General features: G+C 34.2%; 2 protein-coding genes across 2 annotated transcripts; both read left to right on the forward strand.

Moving 5' to 3' along the window:
• The first annotated feature begins 1,415 nt into the window (after positions 1-1,415).
• Positions 1,416-6,176, forward strand: LOC114749417 (TMV resistance protein N-like). The gene is made up of 6 exons (XM_028937920.1): positions 1,416-2,034; positions 2,866-3,970; positions 4,075-4,347; positions 4,563-5,369; positions 5,951-6,133; positions 6,168-6,176. Exons 1-6 carry the CDS (start codon positions 1,529-1,531, stop codon positions 6,174-6,176), a joined length of 2,883 nt encoding a protein of 960 aa, XP_028793753.1. The 5' UTR covers positions 1,416-1,528.
• A 6,024-nt stretch (positions 6,177-12,200) lies between these two features.
• LOC114749421 (disease resistance-like protein DSC1) lies at positions 12,201-13,784 on the forward strand. Its single transcript, XM_028937923.1, has 3 exons — positions 12,201-12,644; positions 12,759-13,031; positions 13,299-13,784. The coding sequence occupies exons 1-3, from the start codon at positions 12,201-12,203 to the stop codon at positions 13,782-13,784; spliced, it is 1,203 nt and encodes a 400-aa protein (XP_028793756.1).
• Positions 13,785-27,928: the final 14,144 nt, after the last annotated feature.

Genomic DNA, 27,928 nt, shown 5'->3' on the forward strand with positions numbered 1-27,928 from the left:
TTAATTAGAACTAGTGACAACTATTAGGTGATCAAAATGTCAACCTAATATATAATAATTGGGTCTTCGATAAGCTTTACTTAAAAAATGAGAGCAATTATCAATTTAGATTACTTTAAATTTAAATTAACTCATCACGAAATTTCTTCAATTATATGAAAAGCAAAATTACCTGTAACTTATATTATTCATAAAAATTAATTAATGGTGATTATATTAGTCAATCTCTGCGTACTACGGGCTTTAAGAGTAATTTTATAATGAGCACTTTTTTTTTTGCCAAATTTATTATGAGTAGTTACAACTTGTTTAATTTCCAAATTTCTGAATCCGGCTCTTAATTCTAATTCTTTTTTTTTTTTTTGGGTTTGCCAACGTCTTAATTCTAATTCTACTACTTTAGAATGCAATACTACTTCGGATATTCGTATTGACTACAAAATCAATTACTTTCTTTTTTGCCAAAAAATGCAATCAATTATATTATTCACATTTTATAGATAATAATTATAGTATAGGCTGGTATACGTTTTGTATTCAACATTGATAATAATTTTTTTATTGCTTTTACATATTCTTTTGAATTTGCATTTTTCAGCCTGAGTTTTCCGGATTTACTAGACCCTCATTTGAGCAAAAAATATTTCATAGTTTAACAATTGGAACTTGAAAACTTTTAGATAGATAAATACAAAAGAAAACATTTTACATAATAATCTTCATAGTGAAAAGAAAATTTTCTCTTTTGCATATGTCAATCTGGATTTATTGAAAGGGTTGCGGAACATGCATATACTGCGCTACTGCCTAAATGGTTCCATAGTATTGATGACATACAACAGTGATTTTGGGGGTTAAAATTTTTTAATTAATTTTTATTATTTTTATTAGATTAATATAATTTCTTGTTTTTAAAATTGGTTTTTATTTTGGTTTTAGTCCTTCAAGTTTTAAATCATAGATTTTGATCTCTTAAATTTTTTTTTTTAAAACATTAGTCGTTATAATTTAGTAAAAATTAGACTATTTTGTCTCTTGAAGGACTAAATCTTATAATTTAAAACTTGACAGATTTAATTTAAAATGAGTACAAACTTAAAAAACTAAAAATTATATTAAGTTTTTTTTATCTTATATTTTTTCTTTATCAAAATTTTAAAACACCACTTCCCTCTTTTTTTCTTTTTTTTTGTCGAGTTCATTAAATTTTCCGGTTCCTCACCTTCCCCTTCATTTCCCCGCGCCAAACGTATAGGTAAATTACTAATATACCGAATCCGTACTCTTGTTGACAGTGACGGGTCTTCTTCTCAAGTCAAGGACCCAGCCAGCCATGAGGCGTCCCCCCCTTTTTTTTTATTAATTGTGAAAAGCAGTCGGGCGTCCTGATGGGCATGGCGACAGGGGAAAGCTGAAAGCATTGGATTCCAAAAGACAGCCAACTGGAGTTAAACTTTTGCCTGTAAATTCCACTTTACTTACAGAATCAAATATCAATATCTAGCAATCTGTGGGGGTTATCGCAGCCATGGCGATTCAAGTTTCAGCACCATCCTCCCATGGCGTCGCCCGGGAACCAAAGTATAGATATGATGTTTTTCTGAGTTTTAGAGGCGAAGATACTCGCCATTCATTCACTGTCATTCTCTACAATGCTCTGCACCGTAAGGGGATCAACGCCTTCATTGATGACAAGAAGCTTGGCAAAGGGGAACGGATCTCACCGACGCTTCTTAAAGCCATAGAGAAATCTAGGATTTCGATTATTGTGTTTTCTATGAACTACGCTACTTCCACATGGTGTCTGGAGGAACTTGCTCACATCATTCGGTGTAAGAAGGAGAAGAACCAGATGGTTATGCCAATATTTTACAAGGTGGATCCGATAGATATCCAATATCAGAGGAATAGTTTTGAGAAAGCCATGGTTGCTCATGAAGATAGGTTCAGAAATGACTTGGAGAAAGTGCAAAGATGGAGGTCTGCTTTGTCTGAAGCGGCTAGTTTGTCGTCGGCTTGGCTTTTCAAAGATGGGTAGGTTTCTTTCTATTATTTTCTTTATAGTGTTATGCTGATAGAATTTTCCAATTCTTAATTAGTGGTTGCTGACGATGCAACACGTACTCTCTTTAATATATTTGAAATTTTGATCGGTAGCTTCTACTGTTGCACTTGAAAATGTGAATGAATCCTTGTAAACTTGGGTTTTAAGAAATCGAGTAGAAGATATGTTAGTAAACAGAGTACCTCTTGTCATTGAGAGGTGTACCTTTTTTTTGGGGTGAGGGTGTCTGAATCCAGTTCATATTTATAATAATTCTGCTTAATTTGAAATACAATATAATTGTGGACATTCATACATGAATATAGAATAATTAGCTTTCGGAGTACGCTATCTTTTGTATCACAGGAATGATGGATAAGCTTCAGTATTTGTGGGGATTGGTAAGATTTTATAATTGACATTAATGATGATATGTTATTAGTTTAATATTTGAAAAGCATACTTTAGCTCCTCTGGATTTACATTTTTTTTGTCTATTTCTATTTGGCCGAGCAGCACATATTTTTAAATTAAATATTAAATAGAAATTGTATGTTTTTTAAAATACTTTCATGCTATCAAAGGATGAAGATAATAAGAGAGCAACTTGATGCATATTGATGTCATCTTAAAAGCATTACAATATAAATTGTATATTTTTTAAAATGCTTTCATGTAATCAAGGGATGAAGATAATAAGAGAGCAAATTGATGCATATTGATGTCATCTTAAAAGCATTACAATATAATTTTCTTTTAAAAAATGAAGCCATTTTGCATGAATATCGTCATTTTAAAAGTAGAAAATTTCCTTTTTGTAGATATGAATTCGGGTTTATTGAAAGGATTGTTGAAGATGCATATTCTAGGCTGCCTCCTAAACGATTCCATAACATTGATTACATGGTTGGACTTGAGCCTCGTTTAGAAGAAGTGATGTCACTTCTGGATGAAAGTGATCGTAGCGTTTGTATGTTGGGGATTCATGGAACTGGTGGGATTGGCAAAACAACCCTTGCCAAAGCTTTGTATAATACAATCTTCTACCAATTTGAAGGTGCATGTTTTTTGTTTGATGTTAGAGAAGCATCAATGAAACATCATGGCAATGAGGGCATTGTTCGTCTTCAACAGACGCTTTTATCAGAGATTCTTGGGGAAAAGAGGATAAAGTTTAGCAGTGTTGATGAAGGAATATCTATACTAAGACACAGACTCTCACACAAAAAAGTTTTGTTGGTTCTTGATGATGTCGATCAACCTGATCGGCTAGAGCAACTTGCAGGAGGGTGTGATTGGTTTGGTTGTGGAAGCAAGGTGATCATAACAACAAGAAATAAGCAATTGCTAATTGCACGTAATGTTGAAAAGACATATGAAATGATGGGGCTAAATGATCATGACTCACTTGAACTCTTTTGTTGGCATGCCTTCAAGTTGAGCCAACCTCCAAAAGGATATCAAGATATGTCAAATTGTGCGAGCAGATATGCACAAGGCCTTCCTCTGGCTTTAAAATTAATAGGCTCCAATTTGGCACATAGAAACTTAGAAGAATGGAAGTCTACATTGGAACAATATGAGAAGATCCCAGAAAGGACAACTCATGAGATCCTAAAGATGAGCTATGATTGCTTACCAGATAATGCTAAGCGTATTTTCCTAGATATTGCTTGTTTCTTCAAGGCAAAGACATTTGTATACATCGAAGACATGGTAGAAGCTTGTGATTTTGGAAGGTTTTATTTTGAGGTGCTTGTTGAAAAATCTCTTATAACTATTTCTGATAATGGTAAGTTGGGCATGCATGATCTAATACAACAAATGGGTAGAGAGATTGTTAGGCAAGAGGCACCATCAAATCCTGATAAACGCAGTAGAATATGGTACTATAAAGATGTTCTTAAATTGCTTCGTGACAATTTAGTAAGTATCTAAATCTTGTCTACTGCCAGTCATGTGATTTAATTTATTAAGCTATTTGGCCATGTCTAACACTATAATATTACTTATGTGGATCTGCATTATAGGGAAACAGTAACATTGAAGGAATAATGCTTGACCCCCCTCAACAAGAAGAAGTGACTTGGAGTGGTATAGCCTTCGAGAAGATGAATAATCTTAGAATTCTTGTGATTCGGAATACACAATTTTCAACGAACCCTAAATATTTACCGAATAGTTTAAGATTGCTTGATTGGGAGGGATATCCTTCTGCAAATTTACCATCAGATTTTTCTCCCAAGAAACTAACTTCCTTGAGGTTATGCAATAGCATATTCAGACTGGAAGAGCCATTCAAGGTACCTTGTTTAAAAAAGATTTTATAATTGTTTTCTTGTCAAATTTCTTTAGCTGTTATTATTATTTTTTTTTTTGGGAAATATCAAGTGACGTGTTATTCTAATTTATGAGAATCTAATATGGTTGCAAAATTGGACAGCTCATTTTGTTTTATAACTTGTTCATATGTTAATAGTTACTGTTGATTAATTATCTATTTTTTTTTTTTTGGCAGAGGTCTGAATTCGTGACGCACATGAACGTTTCACATTGCCAATTCATAACTGAGGTGCCTGATATGTCTCAATTCCCAAATTTAAAAAGCTTGTTGTTTAGAGAGTGTTGCAACTTGATCAAGATGCACCATTCAGTGGGATCTCTCTCTAAGCTGGTCCACTTGGATGTTAGTGACTGCACCAAACTTACAAGCTTTCCACATGAAATCAACCTGCCATCTCTTGAAGATATTAATCTTAGCCGTTGTAAGGGTCTTGACTATTTCCCGCATATAGTGGGAAAGATGGATGCCTTAACCGATATTTGGGCTGAAGACACTTCTATTAAGGAGCTCCCACATTCCATTGGAAATCTTACTGAGCTCGAATGTTTAAATTTAAGCTCTTGCAAAAGTCTCAGGGAGCTTCCAAACAGCTTATTCACATTGCAAAATCTCAAGTGGCTTGAGTTGAGAGACAGTCACACTCCTAGCAGAAAATCTTTGATGAAATTAACGCAAGAGAGCCTCCTAATTATTAGCTGTGCAAACATCAAGTTCTTGAATCTTGAAAACTGTTGTCTATTGGATGAAGATCTTGCCTTAGTTCTGAACTTTTTTCGGGATTTGCGAGAGTTAACTCTATCAGGCAATGATTTTGTGTCCCTTCCTGAGTGCATCAATGAGTGTGTTGAATTGTTGAAACTGGAAATGGATAACTGCAAGAAGCTAAGAGACATACCGAAGTTGCCATCAAAGCTAAGAGACATAAAGGCAGAGTTTTGCACATCATTAACTGCCAAATCAGTTGGTCATTTATGGTCTCAGGTTTGTTTCATGTCATTTCTGTTCCCCCTTTCTTTGTTATGTGATAGACGAATCAAATTAAATACATTTGCAGCTAGTAAGATAGCTATTGGTAATTTTCATTTAGGATATAGATACATTTTTCACCCTCTGTTTTCCCAGTACAATCATCAATTCATTTCTGGACCTCTGGTCACTTTTTCCCTTTAGTATCTAGTCAGATTTATTAGTCCATGCCCATCACAGCCCCTCTGTTGCTGCAGCAGCTTCTATTATTATCATTATTACTATTATATTTAGATCCTTTCCTTAAAATTCTTTTAAATTGTTGTTCTAGCTTCTCTGCTATCAATTTTCCTAATTTAATGTTCAGGTTAACTGATTGCTGTGTGTATCTTATTGCATTCATGTCACTAGTTTAGGTAACATCACGACTGTGTTGAACTTTTTTGCTTACTTGTCACTAGTTAATTTTTGAATGCCTAACTTGAAAGTGCTCTTCTGTTAAGAATGAAAATAAAAATTTTACCTCCATTCTTTCATTTGTTGTTTTCTTTTCAAATCTGAAATCCCCTTTGGTCTCTGTTCTTTTGGTAAATCAGGTCAAGAATGAAACCAATCTCTTCAGAATATGTATGCCAGCAACAACATTTCCTGATTGGCTTGACGATTGTTGTAAAGGAGGAGCATTGTCTTTTCGTGCTCGTGGGAATTTCCCTCGTGCAGCCCTTGCATGTGAGTTGGGGAAAGCAAACGCGAGCGGGAGACACTTCTTCCATGTTTCTGTGACCATCAATGGTCATGAAATACTAAGGAAAGAAGATTTAAACTATGGGAGTACACAAGGTCATGTGTACTTCTTTGATTTAAGATGGGCTTTTGACCTACCGGAGTGGAAGAGGCTTGATAGGTATCTGATATTGGATTGGAATGATGTGGAAATGCAAGTGAAATGTTTAACACCAAATATGCCTGTGGTTAGCTGTGGAATTTATGTGTATAAACAACACACAAACATGGACAATTTGCAGTTCAAGTCTTCTCGGCTTTCCATGAAGGCTCCAACATCTTCACTGAAACGAAGAGCCACTTCTCCTCCTCCTAATGAACCACCCAACAAAGTTCCTGAGAAAGTTCAAGGCTGCTGATAAAAGAAAACTCAAAATGACTCAAAAAGGGACAAGGTCAGCCTCAACTTTCTACTAGTTGTTATTTCAATTTTCAAGGCTTTTGTTTGTCACTAAGTTTTTTGCCTTACATGTACTGTAGGAGAATTAGACGACGCCGAACTTTTCATTCGTGTTACAAGAGTGTTTCCTACCGGTAAGCATGTCTGGAGTCTTGTATTACTGGCTATCAAATATTAAAGAAAAGGACATTGTTTTCCCCAAACATGATTATTAATTTCAATGAGCTGAGTAGTCTCTCTCTCTCTCTCTCTCTCCCCTTGGTTTTTTGTTTTTAGTTAATTAGATTATCGTTCTAAATTGGTTATGTGTTTTTATGACGAATGGGACAGGTCAACCTCTACATTCTTGAATTCTACTACAGTTTGAACAATTTTTGAAACTAATCCTTGTGTCCTGCGCATAAGCACATGCTGTTAGTTCTGAGTGATAAACATTTCCCATGTGTGGTAATGATAATTTTTGTTTCCTAACCAAGGATGCATTTACTTAATATTCTTGTTACAAATATAAGAAAAGTTATGCATTATTTCTTCAATCCCCCTGTTTTGGTAAATAGAAAAACAGAGCCTCGTGAGACTTTTCATATCCCCCCATGAAAAATTCCATTTCCTTTTTCGCCAGAAAAATTCAAATTTTATTTCAAACTTCAGATTTGTGTGGGTCCGTGAGTTTATGGGTTGGGATTTTGGGGCCGTGGGCCAGTGAGGCACCGGCCTCAGGCCCCAAAAAAGTTATCTAATATCCCTATTATGGATTTGTGTCATTGAGTATTTATCAAAAATGAACATGTGGTACGATATATGGTTTGTTGTAAATTTTTTTGGTAAAATCTTACGATCTAATGATATGCATGTAGATATTATGAATCATTTGAAAAGCCTTATTACTCGCTACCTACCGATTCACATAACTAATTTATAGATATTAAGTAAATTAGTTAAATTAATTATTTGTAATAAATGTATCTTATAAATTATTTTATTTAATGATATGCGTTAGAACTACCTCTTAATTGGGAGTTCACTTAATATGTACAATCAATAGGAACGTTTTAGGTAAAAAAAAATTATAAATTTATGGGGATAAAATGAATTAAAATATTATATTTAGGATCAATGTAAATCTTTTATCTAACTCTTGCATTTAGGACTGAAGGTAGCATTTGAAGATTTACTGAGAAAATGGTTTTGCTTTGCATCTACTTTTTTTACAAGGAAAAATTGCTATTGAAATGAACATAGCGCCTTTCATTAAAAAAAAAAAAACGCGTTAAATGTTAAGGAACATTTTAATGAAAATATTAGTGATGATGTCGTACATTTTTATATTAAATATTTTTTATACATTTCATATCAATTTCTTTTTTTCTGAGAATTGACTAGAACAATACAAAACCATTTTTTGTTTTTTATTTGAATTCAAAAATTTTAAAATTTTGGATGAGGAAGAATTGAAAAGAATTTGAAATATCCTTGAAAAGTTCTTAAGTTTTAATGACCGTTTTAGTATAGGGTTAAGATGTATCTGGCACCTTAAAATATTATGTGATGCATTTAATACTCTAAAGTATTTTTTTCAAATGCGTCTATTACTGTAAAGTATTTTTTGGAGTATTCAGCAATTTTAAATATTTTTTTAGATGCGTCTAACATTTTAAAATATTTTTTGGTGTATCAAACACCAAGACAAAAAGTATATTTCAGGGTATTGGATGCATTTGAAAAATACTTTAGGATGCTAAAAACACTAATATCCAAAAAAAAATATTTCTGGATGCTAGATGCATCTTAACTTTTTTTTTTTTTAGTATATATGGTCTTTATCTATTTTATAAATTAAAAGTATAGCAAGAATTGTTACAAGAAGGAATTAATATTGACCAGATCGAAATATTAAATTAAATCTCATATATATATGTTAAAAAAGAAAAAGTTAGATACATTTGCCAAATGTTTGCAATATTGCTTATAGAATATTGCTAGGATAGTAATTCAAATAAGTCATGTCAAATGTGATCCTTATAAAGCAATAGAAAATAAATGAAAAGAATTTGAAATATCCTTGAAAAGTTCTTAAGTTTTAATGACCATTTTAGTATAGGGTTAAGATGTATCTGGCACCTTAAAATATTATGTGATGCATTTAACACTCTAAAGTATTTTTTTTCAAATGCGTCTATTACTGTAAAGTATTTTTTGGAGTATTAAGCAATTTAAATTATTGTTTTAGGTGCGTCTAACATTTTAAAATATTTTTTGGTGTATCAAACACCAAGACAAAAAATATATTTCAGGGTGTTGGATGCATTTGAAAAATACTTTAGGATGCTAAAAACACTAATATCCAAAAAAAAATATTTCTGGATGCTAGATGCATTTTAACTTCTTTTTTTTTATAGTATGTATGGTCTTTATCTATTTTATAAATTAAAAGTATAGCAAGAATTGTTACAAGAAGGAATTAATATTGACCAGATTGAAATATTAAATTAAATCTCATATATATATGTTAAAAAAGAAAAAGTTAGATACATTTGCCAAATGTTTGCAATATTGCTTATAGAATATTGCTAGGATAGTAATTCAAATAAGTCATGTCAAATGTGATCCTTATAAAGCAATAGAAAATAAATGAGTGAGATGAGTCTACTATTAACTAACTGAACGCATATATTAAAGAAAGTGAATGAAAAAAGAAAGCAAGCGCTCGTTAGAATTTTTTGTGATTCAATTTACACAACATAAATCATCAGTATAGTCAAATGTATAAGTAAAACACAGCAATTATGATGAACAATAATTTTCTCAAAATACAGTTTTGACAGAATAATCTAAACATGGATATGGATTTTCTCTTTACCTATTCTGTTATTATTTTCGAAACTTAACACGCGTTAATTTGGTTGCTGCTGTAATAAATTAGGCTGGCCCTCTGAATGGGTCAAAGCTTTCATAAGCATCCATGCTTGGCAATAAAATGCCACGAGTGCAAAATGATGTTCCCTTTTTTTTCCCCGGGGGGGGGGGGGGGGGGGGGTTTTCTAGTATACAAGGTCACGCATTGTTTCTCGGTAATCTACCAAGTGATTTTTCATAGGACTAGTTGGAGGGACTTGATAAGGGTTTGGAGTGGAGAAATATCACAAAAAGAACCATAAAAATATTAAATCTCGAATCGGTCTTGTTTCATATACTTTAATAGGTTTTGACCATACTTGACAAAGAAATAAGAACACATTTTTTTAGGACTTCCTCATTTGGGATTTTGTATGTCCCAAGTTTTTTTGATGAGATTTTCCCTTTTGGATTTGAATTGGAATAATGTGGAAATATAAGTTATGTGTAAAAGTTACTAGATATTTCCATAATTAAGGGTGGAGCTTATGTCGATAAGAACCAAACAAATGGGATTCTAAGTAGAAAATCAATTTTAGGCCTAAACCATGATTTTAAAAATCAATTATGAGACCATCCACCAACCACACATAATCAAGGAGTGTTTGGATATTTTTCTTAAAAAAACCATAGTTTTGACCTTTCAAATTCTATTTTTTTAAAAAAATTATACTCAGAATCTTGCAAATCAATTTTATAAATCTATTACAACCAAATATATTCTCAAAATTATAATTATTAAACAATTTTATTCAAAATCTATTCTCTAATCTAATCCAAACACATCATGGGATTCCCCTTATAAAAATGGCACACCAGCTGGTTTTTCTCCTTTTTATTTTGAAGTGATCATAAAGGGTATATCTTTTTATTTGAAATGGACATGCCTATGAGCTATGTCGAAGTATGCGATGCCTTTTGGGTGGGAAATGAAATGCAAAAGGGAATAATATATTATTAGAGCATTTTTTCCTGCATTGTATATGTTTAGTCCTTACATTTCTCCTAGCTGTAACTATGAGCTGTCTCTCCTTTTTGAGTGACATGTCTTTTCACTTCTAGCTATAACTTGTTTGTATCATTTGTTAATGTGAGTACAATTGAGTTGATGTGGAAAATTTTACATTTTGGATAAAATTAGGCCTAGTAATATATATAATAAAATAGAAAGACCCATAAATTTAAGTGATAATAAGGTTTTGAGTTTAAATATAGTGTTATTCATCCTTCCTTGTCCATCTGTTATTTCCCTCCATTTTTAGACTTCACTCTCTTTTCCCAACACTCTTCAAAGAAAATTAATTAATAGTCATTAATAATTTTTGGGCCTCTAATTGTGTCAATCATTTCAGTATCAAATAAAGCAGCTAGGCGTTCGTTTATGCTTTTTTAAAACGGGAGTGCATCCTAACTTTGATACTTTCAATGATTGAAAGTATTGGATCCAAAAGATATGCACGCAACGCGCAAACTAAAATTAAACTAGTGCCTAGCTTTCTTCTGTTCAACTGCATATATCCCATTTGGTACTCTCTGTTCCTTTTTTTTTTCATAAAAGAAAATAAATCTAATCAAGTTGTTCCAAGTGTTGGTTAAAATTAGTTAAAGATAATACCTATGTAAAAAATTTAACTTTTTTCTCAAAAAATACCCTCGTTTATGCGGAAGAGAGAGAATGTGTACGAATTAAATACAATAATTAGTAATATGAGTAATTTAAACGGCGTAAAATGAGAAATCAAAAAAAAAAAATTGAGACAACATCTAAATGTCTTTTATAAAAAGAAACATGCTCTTTTCCACATTTGTCTCTTATTAAAAAAGAATAGAGAAAGGAAGATATATTAGAACTAATACCATTGTTGGTCCTTATGTTTTGATCAAATTTTAGTTTTGGTCCCTATAGTTTCAAATCATTAGTTTTAGTCCCTATACAATCAATGATTTGAGTCTACAGGAACCAAAACCAAAATTCCATCAGACTATAAAGACTAACAAATGATATTAACCCTATTTATTATTATGGCAGCTAGAATTTAGAGGCCTTGTGCTTTTATGACTATGGCAATCTGAAAAAACTTCATGATCTGGTGAATGCATAAGATATTTTTTTTTTTTTTTCATAATTTGCTAACAGTTCGGGAAGGGATAGGAAAGAAAGAACTGATACATATTAAAAAAAAAAAAAAAGGTAAGGACACATTAGTTGGGACGTGTTGAATTATTTCTTCCCCTCCAAAAAAACCCCACTTTTGGAGGGGACTGGGGAAGGGATGGAAAAGGACAAAAATTTGTCTCCCCTCCCATCCCCTCCTTCCAACCAAAAGCCATCTATAACTCAATCTTCTGCTATTTTGAAGGTGCTTGTTTTTTATTTGATGTCAGAGAAGCGTCAAAGAAATATCAGGGTGTTGTCCGCCTTCAACAAACACTTCTACCAGAAGTTCTTGAGGAAAAGAAGATGAAGTTCGGTAGTGTTGATGAAGGAATATCAAAAATAAAGCATAGACTCTCTTGCAAAAAGATTTTGTTGATTCTTGATGACGTTGAAGAAGTTGAACAGTTAAAAGTTAGAACAACTTGCGGGGGGGGGGGGTGTGATTGGTTTGGTTGTGGAAGCAAGATCATTATAAAAAGAAACAAGCAATTGCTAGTTGCACACAATATTTAAAAAAAAACGAAATGAAAGAGCTGAAGAGCAATATTCTCTTGGACTGTTTTCTTGGCATGCCTTTCCAATGAGCCACCCTCCAGAAAGCTACAGAAGTATGTCCATTGGTGTTACAAGTTATCTACGTGGCCTTCCTTTGGCTGTAAAATTGATAGGCTCCACTTTGAGAAATGGAAACTTAACGGAACGGAGATATACACTACAACAGTATAATCAAATCACTGGAAGAAAAATACATGAGATACTGAAAATAAGCTATGATTGCTTACAAGATGGTGCTAAGCGTATTTTTCTGGACATTGCTTGTTTCTTTAAAGAGAAGAATTTGGAATATGTTGAAGACATACTAGGAGCTTGTTATTATGGGACAAGGTTTTATATTGAAGTTCTTGTTGATAAATCTCTAATAACCGTTGCTGATAATGGTCGCTTGCACATGCATGATTTAATACAACAAATGGCTAGAGAGATTGTTGAGCAAGAGGCACCCTCCAATCTTCGTGAACGTAGCAGGTTATGGTATTACAAAGATGTGCTTAATGTGCTGGAAAATAATTTAGTTAGAGAAAAAAGTTATCTAGTTCCTTACATACATTAAATTGTACAAATTTGACAAATTATCTAACAATGTCACTTTTTTGAACTCGTATTATAGGGAGGAAATGATATTGAAGGAATAATACTTGATCCACCTAAACAAGAAGAAGTGATGTGGAATGGTTTGGCCTTTGAGAAGATGAATAATCTTCGAATTCTCATTGTTAGAAATACCCAACTTTTAACAAGTCCTAAATATCTTCCCAATAGTTTGAGATTACTTGATTGGAGGGGCTATCCTTCTATGACGTTACCATTGGATTTTTCTCCTCCAAAACTAGTTTGCTTCAAGGTATATGGAAGTCTTTTCAAGATGGAAGAGGCATTCCAGGTACTTTTTTCACTCATTTTGTTTACTTCTTTCTATCTTTTTTCTTTGATCTAATTGCTTGAGCCATAATGTTCTCCTCAGAATAAAGAATAAATAACTTTTGTATTTTTTTTTTAATTATCTGTATGCTTTCTCACCTATTTCGGATTTTTCAGAGATTCAATGCAAGATTAGATAAACCAAAGGGAGGCTAAAATATTCTGTTCAAAATATAATATTTTATTGATAGTCGCTATTAATTAAATAATCTTTTTTTTTTTTTGGCAGAAGTTTGAATGCGTCACATATATGAATTTCTCGAAATGTGAACTCTTAAGAGAAGTACCGGATATGTCTCATGTTCAAAATTTAAAAACATTAAGCTTTCGTGAATGTCGCAATCTGATCAAAGTCCATGATTCTGCGGGATCTCTTCGTAAGCTAATATTATTAGATGTTGGTGAATGCACCAAACTTAAAAGCTTTCCATGTGAAATCAACATGCCATCTCTTGAAGATCTCATTCTTTCTGACTGCAAGAGTCTTAACTACTTCCCACATATAGTTAGAAAGATGGACGCACTTAACAGTATTTTTGCAGATGGGACTGCTATCAAAGAGCTCCCACCTTCCATTGGAAATCTTTCACGGCTTGGAACTTTGTTTATAAGCTCCTGCAAAAGTCTTAGGGAGCTTCCAAACAGTTTATTGATGTTGCAAAATCTTAGCACACTTGCGTTGGGAGGCATTCAACCTCGTGGTGGAAGAAATTAATGCAAGAGAGCCAACCATTGGTTAGTTGCACAAACATTGAGTTCTTGGAACTTGGAAACTGTGGCCTATTGGATGAAGATGTTTTAGAATGTGCAGCACTTGGATCTATCAAGAAATAATTTCGTGTCACTTCCTAAGGGTATCAAAGAGTGTGGTAATTTGAGGGTACTAGAAATATATAACTGCAAGAGGCTAAAAGACATAACAGTGCTGCCATGGGGGTTGCATGACATAAGGGCAGAGAATTGCACATCATTAACAACTGAGTCGTTAGGCCATATGTGGTCTGTGATGAGCATAAGCCACGGGAGAGAGCCCAATCCCAAAAGACTAGCCTATTGGGAGGGAGAGCCCCTTGAACTCATAAATCCTACAACACTCGTGAGATTCCCCAATGTGGGACTCATAACAGAGCACCCCTCTCAAGAGCCGACGTCCCCGGCAGCTCCACTCTACGGCACTTCACTCGGTCTTCTTACTAGTCAGAACTCTTCGTAGGTGGCCCTTTCCGGTTGGCCAATTCTCAATAAAAGCACCAATGTAATGAGCATAAGCCTAAGGGGAGAGCCTAATCCCAAAAGACTAAATGTGATGAGCATAAGCCCAAAAGGAGAGCCCAATCCCAAAAGACTAGCCTATTGGGAGAGAGAACCTTTTGAACTTATAAACCCCATAACACTTGTGAGATTCTCCAATGTGGGACTCATAATAGAGCACCCCTCTTAAGAGTCGACGTCCCCAGCAGCTTCACTCTACAGCACTTCACTCAGTCTTCTTATGAGTCAGAACCCTCCGCAAGTAGCCTTTTTCGGTTGGCCAACTCTCAAAGAAAGCACCAATGTGATGAGCATAAATCCAAAGGGAGAGTCCAATCCCAAAAGACTAGCCCATTAAAAGGGAGAACTCCTTGAACTTATAAACCCCATAACACTTGTGAGATTTCCTAATGTGGGACTCATAATAGAGCACCTTTCTCGCTCTATGGCACTTCACTCGGTCTTCTTACCGGTCAGAACCCCCTAGCCCTTTCCTGTTGGCCAACTCTCAATAAAAGCACCAATGTGATGAGTATAAGCCCAAGGAGAGAGTCTAATCCCAAAAGACTAGCCTATTGGGAAGGAGAGCCTCTTGAACTTATAAACCCACAACACTTGTGAGATTCTCCAATGTGGGACCTATAACAGAAATGTGATCAGCATAAGCCCAAAGGGAGAGTCCAATCTCAAAAGACTAGCCTATTAGGAGGGAGAGTCTCTTGAACTTATAAACCCCACGATACTTGTGAGATTCCCCAATGTGGGACTTATAATAGAGCACCCCTCTCGAGAGCTGACATTCCCGATGGCTCTATTCTACGGCACTTCACTCGGTCTTCTTACCAGTCAAAACCCTCCGCAGGTAGCCCTTTCTAGTTGGCCAACTCTCAATGAAAGCACCAATGTGATGAGCATAAGCCCAAGGGGAGAGCCCAATTCCAAAAGACTAAATGTGATGAGCATAAGCCCAAAGATAAAGCCCAATCTCAAAAGACTAGTCTATTAGGAGGGAGAGCCTCTTGAACTTATAAACTCCACAATACTTGTGAGATTCCCCAATGTAGGACTCATAACAGAGCAACCCTCTCAAGAGCCGACATCTTCGGCGGCTCCACTCTATGGCACTTCACTCGGTCTTCTTACCAATCAAAACCCTCTACAGGTAGCCTTTTCCGGTTGGCCAACTCTTAATAAACGCACCAATGTGATGAGTATAAGCCCAAAGGGGGAGCCCAATCCCAAAAGACTAGCCTATTAGGAGGGAGATCCCCTTAAACTTATAAACCTCACAACACTTGTGACATTCCCTGATGTGGGACTCATAACAGATCACCCTTCTCGAGAGCTGACGTCCTCAACGGCTCCATTCTACGGCACTTCACTCGGTCTTCTTACTAGTCAGAACCCTTCGCAGGTAGCCCTTACCGGTTGGCCAACTCTCAACGAAAGCACCAATGTGATGAACATAAGCCCAAAGGGAGAGTCTAATCCCAAAAGACTAATCTATTGGGAGGAAGAGCCTCTTAGACTTATAACCCACAACACTTGTGAGATTCCCTAATGTGGGACTCATACCAGAGTACCACTCTCAAGAGCCGACGTCCCCGGTGGCCTCACTCTACAGCACTTCACTCGGTCTTCTTACCGGTCAGAAACCTCAGTAGGTAGCCCTTTTCGGTTGGCCAACTTTCAATGAAAGCACCAATGTGATGAGTATAAGCCCAAGGGGAGAGCCCAATCCCAAAAGACTAGCCTATTAGGAGGAAGAGCCTCTTGAACTTATAAAACCACAACACTTGTGAGATTCTCTAATATGGGACTCATAATAGAAATGTGATGAGCACAAGCCCAAAGGGAGAGCCCAATCCCAAAAGACTAGCCTATTAGGAGGGAGAGCCTCTTGAACTTATAAACCCCATAACACTTGTAAGATTCCCTAATGTGGGACTCATAATAGAGCACCCCTCTCGAGAGCCGATGTCCCCAACGGCTCCACTCTACGGCACTTCACTCGGCGTTCCCACCATTCAGAACCTTCCGCAGGTAGCCCTTTTCGGTTGGCCAACTCTTAATGAAAGCACCAATGTGATGAGCATAAAGCTAAAGGGAGAGTGCAATCCCAAAAGACTAGCCTATTAGAAGGGAGAGCCCCTTGAACTTATAGACCCTACAATGCTTGTGAGATTCCCCAATGTGGGACTCATAACAGAGCACCCCTCTCGAGAGCCGACGTCCCCTGTGGCTCCACTCTACAGTACTTCACTTGGTCTTCTTACTGGTTAGAACCCTTTGCAGGTAGCCTTTTCTGGTTGGCCAACTCTCAATGAAAGCACCAATGTGATGAGCATAAGCCCAAAGGGAGAGCCTAATCTCAAAAGACTAGCCTATTGGAGGGAAGAGCCTCTTGAACTTATAAACCCACAATACTTGTGAGATTCCCCAATGTGGGAATCATAACAGTGCACCCCTCTCAAGTGTCGATGTGCCCTGAGGCTCCACTCTACAACACTTCACTCGGTCTTCTTACTGATCAGAACCCTCCGCAGGTAGCCCTTTCCGATTGGCCAACTCTTAATGAAAGCACCAATGTGATGAGTATAGGCTCAAGGGGAGAGCCCAATCCCAAAAGACTAGTTTATTGGGAGGGAGAGCCTCTTGAACTTATAAACCCTTGACACTTGTGAGATTCTCCAATGTGGGACTCATAACAGAAATGTGATGAGCATAAGCCCAAAGGGAGAGCCCAATCCTATAAGACTAGCCTGTTAGGAGGGAGAGCACCTTGAACTTATAAACCCTACAACATTTATGAGATTCCCTAATGTGGGACTCATAACAGAGTGCCCCTTTTGAGAGCCAACGATCCCGGTGGCTCCACTCTACGGCACTTCACTCGGTCTTCTTACTAGTCAGAACCTTCTGCAGGTAGTCCTTTCCGGTTGGCCAACTCTCAACAGAAGTACCAATGTGATGAGCATAAGCCCAAGAGAAGAGCCCAATAAAAAAAAGCTAGCCTATTGGGAGGGAGAGCTTCTTGAACTTATCAACCCTACAACACTTGTCAGATTCCCCAATTTGGGACTCATAACATGGTCTCAGGTTTTTCTCATGTCTTTGATAATTTTCATTTGTCTTGTTGGGCTTTATAGCTATGACAGGGATAAACTTCTAGAAATCATGTCATAATTAGAACGTTTCAGCATTTTGTGATGTTTAATAATTTTTTTCCATCTAAAGACATTTAGAAAGATAGGAGATTAAGTTATTTGATATCTATAATTATAAAAAACGTACTACTCTCTTCCAATCGTGAATGTAGGAACTAGTTAGGGATTTAGATCTAGCCCTTAATGTAAGACTTAATCTATTTTATCTCTCATATTATCAATTTTCTAAAACTTATTTGTGTAAATTATAAACCGATATACAATCTAATGTTATATAGTAATAGATATCATGTCAATTTTTTTAGAATTAAGTAATTTATTGAGCTTTCTTAATATTCTCAGTTAACTAAACAGTTTTAAAATTAAGGACCAGATGAGTAAATTGGAAGTATTCTTTTATGTGTAGTTCTCAAATCTGAAAACACCTTTGGTCTCTACTGTTTTGATAAATCAGGCAAAAATCTTCTTCTGTAAAGGAATTGGCATGCCGGCAACAAGTTTTCCTAATTGGTTCGATTATTGCTGTAAAGGAGGCACATTGTCTCTTCGTGTTCATGGGAAAACTTTCCCTCGTCTTGTCGTTGCAATTGAATCAGGGAAAACAAAGACAAGAAAGAGGCTTCCCTTCCATGTTTTTATGAGAATCAATGGTCATAAAATGTCATGGATAGAAAGTGATGTTCCTTGTGAGCCTGATACAAGTAAAGAAGGTCGTGTGTTTCTCTTTTTTGGTAAGCAAGGTCATGTGTTCTTATTCGATGTACTTCAGAATTTTCTTGAAGAAGAAATGAAGGGGCTTAATAAGTTTCTAGAATTGGATTGGAATGATGTTGACATACAAGTTATGTGTAGCTCAGATATTTCCATAATGAAGTGTGGAGTTTATGTGGATAAGCAGCAAATAAGCATGGAGAATATTCGCTTCATGGCTCCTACGGTTTTCATGCATGCTTCAAGGACTTCACTGAAACAAAAAACCATAGCTTCTCCTCATAATGAATCAGCCAAGAAGCTCTTGAGACATTTCAAGGCTGCTAATAAAAGAAAACTCAATAACAAAGCGTCAAATTAAAGTGATCTTCTATTTCTTCTACTAATTGTCATTTCAATTTTGTGCTTATTATTAATATTGTTTCCCTTCCATGTATTGTAGGAGAAGAAAACGATACCAAGTTTCGTGGGACAAGATGTCTTGTCCAATGGGCCCTATTGTTATTTCTTTACTATTAGATCTCAATATTGCAATTGGTGCCCTGTTAATTAACAAATGATTTGTTTTTTTGTTCTGAATCATGATTGTTGATCTCAATGTCATTGTGTATTGGTAATTTATGCTTACGACGGAAAAATAGTACTGTACATAAATAATCATATCTACATAAATAATTATATCTGATGTTTCATTTCTCAATGTCATGTGTTCTAGAAACTTGGTAGTGTTACGTTGCTTAAATTTGCTGAGTTTTATGTTGGGCACCCTGACAAATAAAGTAATATTTATATGTTTAAGGAGCCCTTCTACCTGATAGGCTAGATTTTGGATGATGACACCTAATGATTTTGACAAAGGCTACCCATAAAAGAGCTGACCAATAGGAGATCAAGTGATCAGCACCATGCGGCGGAGCCACCAAGAAAGTTGCCACCCCCCTTCCGATCTCCCACAAACTAATCTTTTGGGATGACTTTTTTTTTTTTAAAGGTTTGTGCACATAATAAAATAGTTATCAATTTGTTCAAACCTTTACAAACTTATATAATTATTAAAGAGAAAATTATGAGAAAAGACTTTAGAGAAAATCATATTTATAATTAAAACTAAAACCAAAACTGCTTTTCAAACTCTTTGCTGCTGCACAATCATGATCATCCGATATATATGGAAGAGAACAGAAGTAAACATCAATATAGTGGGTGAGATCGATAATGAGAAAAGATATGAGAGACAAAGTTGATTGAAATCTTATATTTAAAACTAATCTAACCTTTTAACTAGCTCTTTTATTAAAAACCGGAAATAGTATATTTTTTTAGTCCTCCAGCCTAACTTTCAGTGATATATATATATATATATATATATTGATAGTAAGCTATACTATATGTAGATTATTAATAACGTGTCTAGCTCATTTCAAATTATGTGCAGAGCACGGGTTGTTAGAGAATTCATAAACGAAATAGCGTATCTTTCAAATTTCATGCCATGGTAATTTATATAACAAGATATATGATGTAACATATTATTATATTATTATATTGCACATATATATGGGATCCCCTTGTAGAAATGGCTAAGCCAAACTGGTATGTCTTTTTATTTGGAATTGGCGTAACTATGAGATGTGGAAGAATGCGATGCCCTTTGAGTGGGAAATGAAATGTAAAATGGAATAATATATTATCAGAGTTTTTTTTCTCTGTATATATGTTTAGTCTTTTCACTTCTCCCAGCTATAACCATGAGATCTGTCTCTCCTTTTTGGGTGGCGTGTCTTTTCACTTCTAGCTATATTTTGTTTTTATCATTTGCTGTTAATATGTTTAGGTGGACTTGAGTTAATATGGAAGCACCCATAAATTTAAACCTTAAGATTTCAAGTTAAAGGATATTTTCATTCACTTCTCATTACCCCATGTGTTCTCTTATATATGCTTCCCATTATATTTCCATCCATCACTAATAAGTGTTATTAGAGCTAGATTTTAGCCGAACAGTCAAAATTGGGCTTCCTATATAATGGATATATAATAAAGTAGAATAATGATTTTATAAACTTTAGGCTTCGCTCTCCGTTCCTGACATTATTAAAACAAATTAATTAATATTCATGAATTACCTTTGAGCCTCTCATTGTGACGGTCATGATCAAATAAAGCAGTTAAGCATTTTGTTTGTTTTTTTCCAAAAAAAAAAAACCAGAAGTGGAGCATCTTTTGCGTACAATAATTGTAACTCAACCGGCATATTTGCTACTCCCTTTGTCCTTGTTTTAAACAACAACTATCATCTCTCTGTTTTTTTTTTTCTAAATATAAGCAACAGTTGCAAGTTGTCTTAAATTTTTATAGCAAATTTTCTATTTTTTCCCTATTAATTACTTATTTTAATATTTAATATATTTATTGTCTCATTTACTAAATTATCATCTCTTTCCATCACACATTCTCTCTCTTTCATAATTCTCTTTATTATAATAATTTTTTATTCTCTTTTTTATACTCTCTTTCCCCCATAAATAAGGGTATTTTAGAGGAAAAACTTCTAATTTTTGCATATTTACTATCTTTAACTAACTTTTTGATCTACATAATGGAGTCCTATATTACTTATAATAAGAGATGGATACCTTTGAGTGTTTAATAACAAACTATGCATTCTTAAATATAAGGTAGAGGGATAATTTTTTGGTTCATATTTTAATCTTAAGCTTAATTTATAATTATCCAATTTTTTATTTGTTTTAAAAATTATTTTTTATGCATTGATTTTAAAAAATCTAAAATAATTAATTCAAAAATTGAAAATATATAACATGATATACACGTGGTTTCCAAAATTGATGGGAGAAGGAGAATAAAAGAGTAATGAGAATTTCTTGAAAGGAAAGTTTTTTCCCTTTAAAATCTCCATATTTTACAAGAGAAACAGTTGAAGAGAAAAGTATGAGTCGCACAAATTATTTTCTCTCCTTCTTGCTTTTTTCTACATATCCAAGGAGGGGAAGATACTTGTCCGATCCTAAATATAAAACCTATTTTGTAGTGTAATTTATACTACAAAATGGATCTTATATTTAGGATTGAAGGAGTATAATTTTCCCTCGTGTTAGCTCAAGCAAGTAGAGGTAATACAATTTCAGATTATATGTATCCTTTCAAGCAATTATGTCTTCAAAGGTACCTCAAAGATATTATCCTTTCCTTCTTTCTTTTAATTTACATTGATCGTTGATTCGCTTCGAAAATTTAGAAATGCATTGTAATAATTGGAATATGATTAGCTAGCAGATTTTTTTTTTTTTTATATCAAGAGAAGGCGATAAAAGAAACTAAACAAGAAAAAAACAAAAGACTAAGTGTCGGGCATCTCTATAGCTTGGGAGACCGCATCCAGTGGAAGGACATGCAGACCTTGGGGGCTCGAGAGGCCGCGTTTTGCTAAGCTATCAGCAACAACATTATCATCACGTTTACAATACATAAGCTCAACCTTCCAATCTCTATCCAGCATATTATGACACTCATTGATGAGAGTCCAGTCTTCGTGCAAGGCGCCGTCTCCCCTTCTAACCAACTCGATGGCCTCCGTACAGTCACTCCAGAGCTTCACCTGTTTGTACCCCCTATCCCAAACTCGTCTCAGACCCAGTAAAATGGCCCAGAGTTATGCATGCAAGGCATCTCCACGTCCGATATGGAACATGTAAGCCTCCTTCATTGTCCCTTCTTCGTCACGAACCACCCCTCCACAACTTGCCTTGGATGCATCCATTGTAGCTGCACCATCTACTTGCACACTAACCCATCCCTGACTCTCTTCGCAGCTATCTACTTCAATATTCCTTCTCATCACTCCCTTGATATTCACATTTTGCAACTGAGTTTTAGCTGCCATAAAAGAGTGTAAGATGGCGAGAGCTCTATCTAAAGTTGCTTGAGCAGAGGAGGTACTGTTCTCAAAGATGCGAGAGTTTCTGCGATACCAGATCTGCCAACAATACATTCCATATCTCTCTTTCCAATGGTCGTCATCGTTACCCACTCCTGTTCTTAGATTCATCATGACCCAGCTCCTCAGATCGCAATCAAAAAATCTATCAGCAACTTGTGGTTTAACCAGGGAACGCCATACACTCTGCATCTCCGGACAGTCACGTAACGCATGCAGAATATCCTCGTCCTCATGCCCACACCAAACGCAGGTGGTCGTTGTGCTCAAGCAGCGTTTCACCCTTTCCCTATTAGTAAGTAGCTTTCCATGGCAAACCAACCAGAGGAAGGACTTACATTTCTGCGGCACATTCATCTTCCAAATTTTATTCCAGATTGGATCGAGAGCCTCAGCCTCTCCTTTCAGCACGTTGTATGCTGACTTTAGTGTGAAGTGTCCGTGTTTTTCAGGCTTCCACCGTACGGTATCTACACCTGTCCTATCTCTGCATCGTTCTGTTTCCTCGAGTACCTTGTTGAAGTTATTTTTGATACCCAACCAAAGACGTGACCCTGGCCGTGATCTTTCTATTCGTGGAATCAACTCATTTCCACACGAGTACTTGCTGCGTATAACTCTAGCCCAGAGAGAGTCTGGTTGTTTCATTAATCCCCACCCTACCTTCATCATGAATGCTCTATTATGAAGGGCCATATGACGGATACCGAGACCGCCTTGTTTTTTTGGATTGACATAACTGAGAGATGCAAAAACGAATAATATATTCGTCGATTTAAATTTGTCCCATCCAGTGATTAGGGAAAATTAAAATAAAATATTCTATCCCATCATCACAATAAAAAGTTTTTAACATCCCACCAAAATTTAAAAAAAAAGGTTAGAATATACTTTTAATCTTTTAATTTTACAAGAGGTTTTAATTTAGTTCCTTAATTTTAAAAACTATATTTTTAATCCATTAATCCTAAAACCATTAAACAAAATAATGATGATATTAAGATCTTGAATATTAATAAAACATTCTCAAATGCTAACACATTAAGTTTGATTTTCAAAACAACTATGATTGTTATAAAAAATCATTATTTAAGACCAACGATTTTATGATTAAAGAATTAAAAATTTACTTTTTTAAAGTTAAAGGACTAATTTGAAACCTTGTATGAAAATAAAGGATCTAATGTATCCTAAAAAAAGAGTAGTTAAATTATTAATTTTGTTTGACGAGTAAAAATTTGACATTCGTGCTTATTTAAAATTAGAAGTCACATATTGAGAAGCTATAGAAAAATTTAATTGAACATTTAATGGGGAATTTTTTTTGTATACAAAAATGGGGATAAAATGTAATTAATATCTTACGTGATGGTTTATGATTTTAAGAATCATCCATTCGTTTCAAAATGTACCTTGTACTAACGGATAGAAAGTGTGTGTTTTTTTTATAAGGATCATGTGTTAGTAAAATATACAAATTTTATAACACATTTTACCGAATATAGATTAAATACTATTTCACAAACCATAAATAATAGGGAAAATTATTTTAGAGATACCTATACTTTCTATCAATTTTAATTTGCCACATGTTTTTTTTCAATTAAATCATTTAATTTTTGCTCTATTAGCACTGTTTGTTCTATTAACACATCTAGCTTTCGTACAGGGGTTGCGCCAACACAAGAAGAAAGTTAAAGATTTAATTAACAGGAAAAAATATATAGATACCAAATTAAAAATTGAGACAAAGTATAGGTATCTTCCAGATAATTTTCCCAAAATAATATGGCTGATTTATTTTTCAATTTTTTTAATGCTTTTTTTAGCAGCCAATTTTTTTAAATGCTAAAGAATGTTATATGTGGAAAAATTATTTTAAGAGATAATGTTTTAATATCGATCGTCCCTCTTATTATTCGTGAAGAATTTAATCAATGGTTATTATCTTGGAGCCGCTCATCGTGTCGGTCCTTTCGACATAATCAAATGTAGTAGTGCGGTGTTTTCTTTGTGTTTTTGGGAAAAAACCATCGGCGGAGCATTTTTCTAGGTACTAAGCATTTTCACTTTGATATGTTCAATAATTGAAAGTATCGGATCCAAAAAGACAAATAACTGGGATTAAACGCACAAACTAAAATTAATTAGAACAAAATATAATTAGGTCTCAAAATATCAATTTAAATCATGTGTAAATTTCAATTTGCAATTGGGATTCTTATTTTTAAGGGTTTGAACTGATATTTGAAAATTATTTTTTAAAAAATTATTTACAATACCAACTTAGTTTATAGTATATACTACTTCTAATCCTTAATATGAGAGTTAGTTAACTAATTTAAATAGATTAAGAAAATTAGTTAAGTTAGTTATTTATAATAAATATATATTATCTTTCCTAAAATATCTTTACAAATAAACTAAACAAAAATACATGATAAGAGCAAAAAAGAAATGCATAGCTTCTATCCATAAACTTTCAAATTAAACGACTTGAGAGTCACAATAACATGAAGAAAATTAACTTACATATTTGCGTTATATATATATATATATATATATATATATATAAAATACTCCAAGAAACAATCGATTTTAGAGGCTATGTGATTTCATGGGTAAAATTCTAAAGATCCTTTTATATATGGACATCCGCGTTATAAGGATATTTTTAGCAGTATGTATACGAAGCTATTAAGCAGTTAATATTGCTGGCTTATTCCTTTCTTTCTTTTTCGGTTCAAACTTTTTTGGTCCAACTTATTCTTTTCTTTTCATTATATTCTTCCAAAATTATGATAAACTCATCAAGTCGATCTATCATCCACTTCTTTTAATCCCATAAATTAATCTTCTGATATTTACATATACCACCATAGCTATTTATCATCACTGTTCAAGTTCGATGCAAGAACTCCATTAATTAAAATGTCATCAGGCATGCCTATGGATCTATTTACATGTGGAGGCCATTATCCTTGATTCCAATTAAGTCTAAACATATGTTGACAAAAGTGTATTATTGCATCGTATTGATTGAAGTTTGTATAATTTAAATTTTAAAAAACATTTTTTTTGTTTTTATAAACATCAAAGTAAAAAAACGTATTCAAGTACGTGACTTGTATTTACTTCTTTAAACTTAATATTTATATTTTTTTGTATTGATGGAATAGATAAACAAAAATATCTATAACAAAAGTAAAAAAAAAAAAAGAAGCATATATATCCAAGGAGGGGAGAGACGAGACTGTCCCACGCCCGTCCCATCCCGTTCCGACTTTTATTTTATCTTATCCTGCTTTTGTCCTGTTCCAATCAGGACACTATGAGATTTGTCTCTCCTTTTTCAGTGGCATGTCTTTTTACTCTTGGATATAACTTGTTTGCATCATTTGTTGATGTGAATACAATTGAGTTGATGTGGAAAATTTTACTTTGAGATAAAATTAGGCTTAATAACAGATACATAATAAAGTAGAAAGACTCATAAATTTGAGTCATAACCTGAGTTAAAATATTGTTTCATTCACTCTTGCTTGTGTATTTGTTCTCTCCCTCCATTTTTGGGCTTGGCTCTCACTTTACAACATTATTCATAAAAAAATTAATTAATAGTCGTGAATAATCTTTGAGCACCTCATTGTGTCAGTCATTTCCAGTATCAAATAAAGCAGTTGAGCATTTGTTTGTGCTTTTTTCAAAGCAGGAGTGAAGCATCTTTCACGTACATTGCATCTTAACTTTTGATAATGTTCAATAATTGAGGGTATCGAATCCAACGGACAAAAGCACATTCCATGTTCATCTTAATTTAAACCATCCAAATTTATTTTGAATGGTCCAGATTGAATTTAAATTTGTATATATTTTAATTAATTTTTTGTTTTAATAGATACAGAATTCAAAATAAAGATAATCTTATAACTAACAATTGTTTAAAAGACTAAATTTGTCATTAAAAAAAGTGCACATTAAAAATTTTAAATCTAAATCATCTATGTCAGAGTTTGGATAGTTTGAATCGCATTACAGCAATGAGCACATGGTGGCTTATCATTGTGAAGAGCACTGAATAAGGACCTGAATTTAAGGGCATTTGGCGAATGCATTAGATAATTTTATTTCATAATTTGCTTATGAACAACATTTCCCGAAGTTGTGGCTCTGCTTTCACGATTAAATCCCATTATATATATAGCAAGCAGCTTGCACTGGCACTTGTATCCCACCCATGGCGATTCAAGGAGCAAAACCAAGTATAACTATGTAGTCAATAACTTTTATTTATTGGCCTTTAAACAACGTAAGAATTACAATAACACAATGAGAGTTAGCTTACATAATCACATAATATATAACCCTTGAAGGTTATGCATTAATAATAGAAAACTCTCATGAAATAATTGATTTTGCAGATTATGTGATTTTATGCGCAGAACTCTAAAAGCCCTTTCTGTAGAAGTTAAGGATCTCCTGTATATTATTCTTCAACCATAGCGTAGCTACTTATTTTGATTCTTTTACTGGTATTTGCTGTTAAGGATCGATATTAAGTATTTCATGTAAAAATGAAATTAAAAAAGCCACCAATGTGAATGAATATGTAGAAATTCTAAAATGAAATCCATTGAAGCCTATCGTTACATTGATTTTTGCGAATAAATGATAAATCCCATTTTAGAGAGGTGAAACAGAATTATTAAAAGCAGGTAAAAAGAATGAGATAGAGTCGAGTGGAAAAAATAACAGGCCAGCGGATCAGACCCTTCGATATGGTTTCAATAACAGACCAAGGCTCCGACAATCATATATGACAAACAACACTTTGAAGTTTCCATTAGCAGTCAATCAATAATTCTGAAACTTTTGTAATCCAATTGGCACAAGTATGGGATTGTGAGTTTTAACCATTGATTGGAGGGTTTGATGGGGATGATGGAGGTGTAAGTTATAGTTAAAAAAAAAAAAGTCGAAGAAAAACTATTTTAGAGTTATTTTTCCTTAATTTTTTATTTGGTACCTATGCATTTTCCCCCCTCTTAGTTATCCTCTAACTTTGCTCCCACCGTTATCCTGGTAACTTTGATCTCTTAGTACAGTTAGCCCCTAAAGTAAAATTAAAGAATTCAATTAAGAGAGAAAAACATACAGGTATTAAATTAAAAATTATGAGAAAATATATGTATTTGCAAAATAATTTTCCCCTTGTTCTTATTTTCCCCCAACAATTTTCCCTTATTCTAAAACTTTACCTACGTACACTTTATTATTTATGCTTTTGTAAAACTCGAGTGTATTCTAATCCAAAATATATAGTAGTACAAAACATCAAATACTGTGATAAAACAAACTAGGAAAAAAAAAGATCCATCGTCTGCCGCACCATTATAAAAGTTAAAAAAAGGGTCAAACAAAAACAAGGCAACATCCTCTGCGCCATTCAGAGATCATAACAAGTCAACAACCCAATGAAATTGATGGCCCTGAACCTTCCAACGAATTTCCTACCATCTTGAACGATCAAGACCTTAGTTTCAGACCTCAGAACATAGCTTCACCACTGCGATTGTTGCAGCCATATGTATGGCGATTCAAGTGGCTTCACCATCATCCCTTAGCTTCACCAGCAAAACTAAGTATAGATATGATGTTTTCCTGAGTTTCAGAGGTGAAGATACTCGCCACGCCTTCACTGTGCCTCTTTACAATTCTCTACGACGTAAGGGGATCAACGCCTTCATTGATGACAAGAAGCTTGGGAAAGGG

This window comes from Neltuma alba, unplaced genomic scaffold, assembly GCF_004799145.2.
Source record: "Neltuma alba isolate B1F8T4 unplaced genomic scaffold, ASM479914v2 tig00006042_pilon, whole genome shotgun sequence".
In the NCBI taxonomy this organism is placed as follows: Eukaryota; Viridiplantae; Streptophyta; class Magnoliopsida; order Fabales; family Fabaceae; genus Neltuma; species Neltuma alba.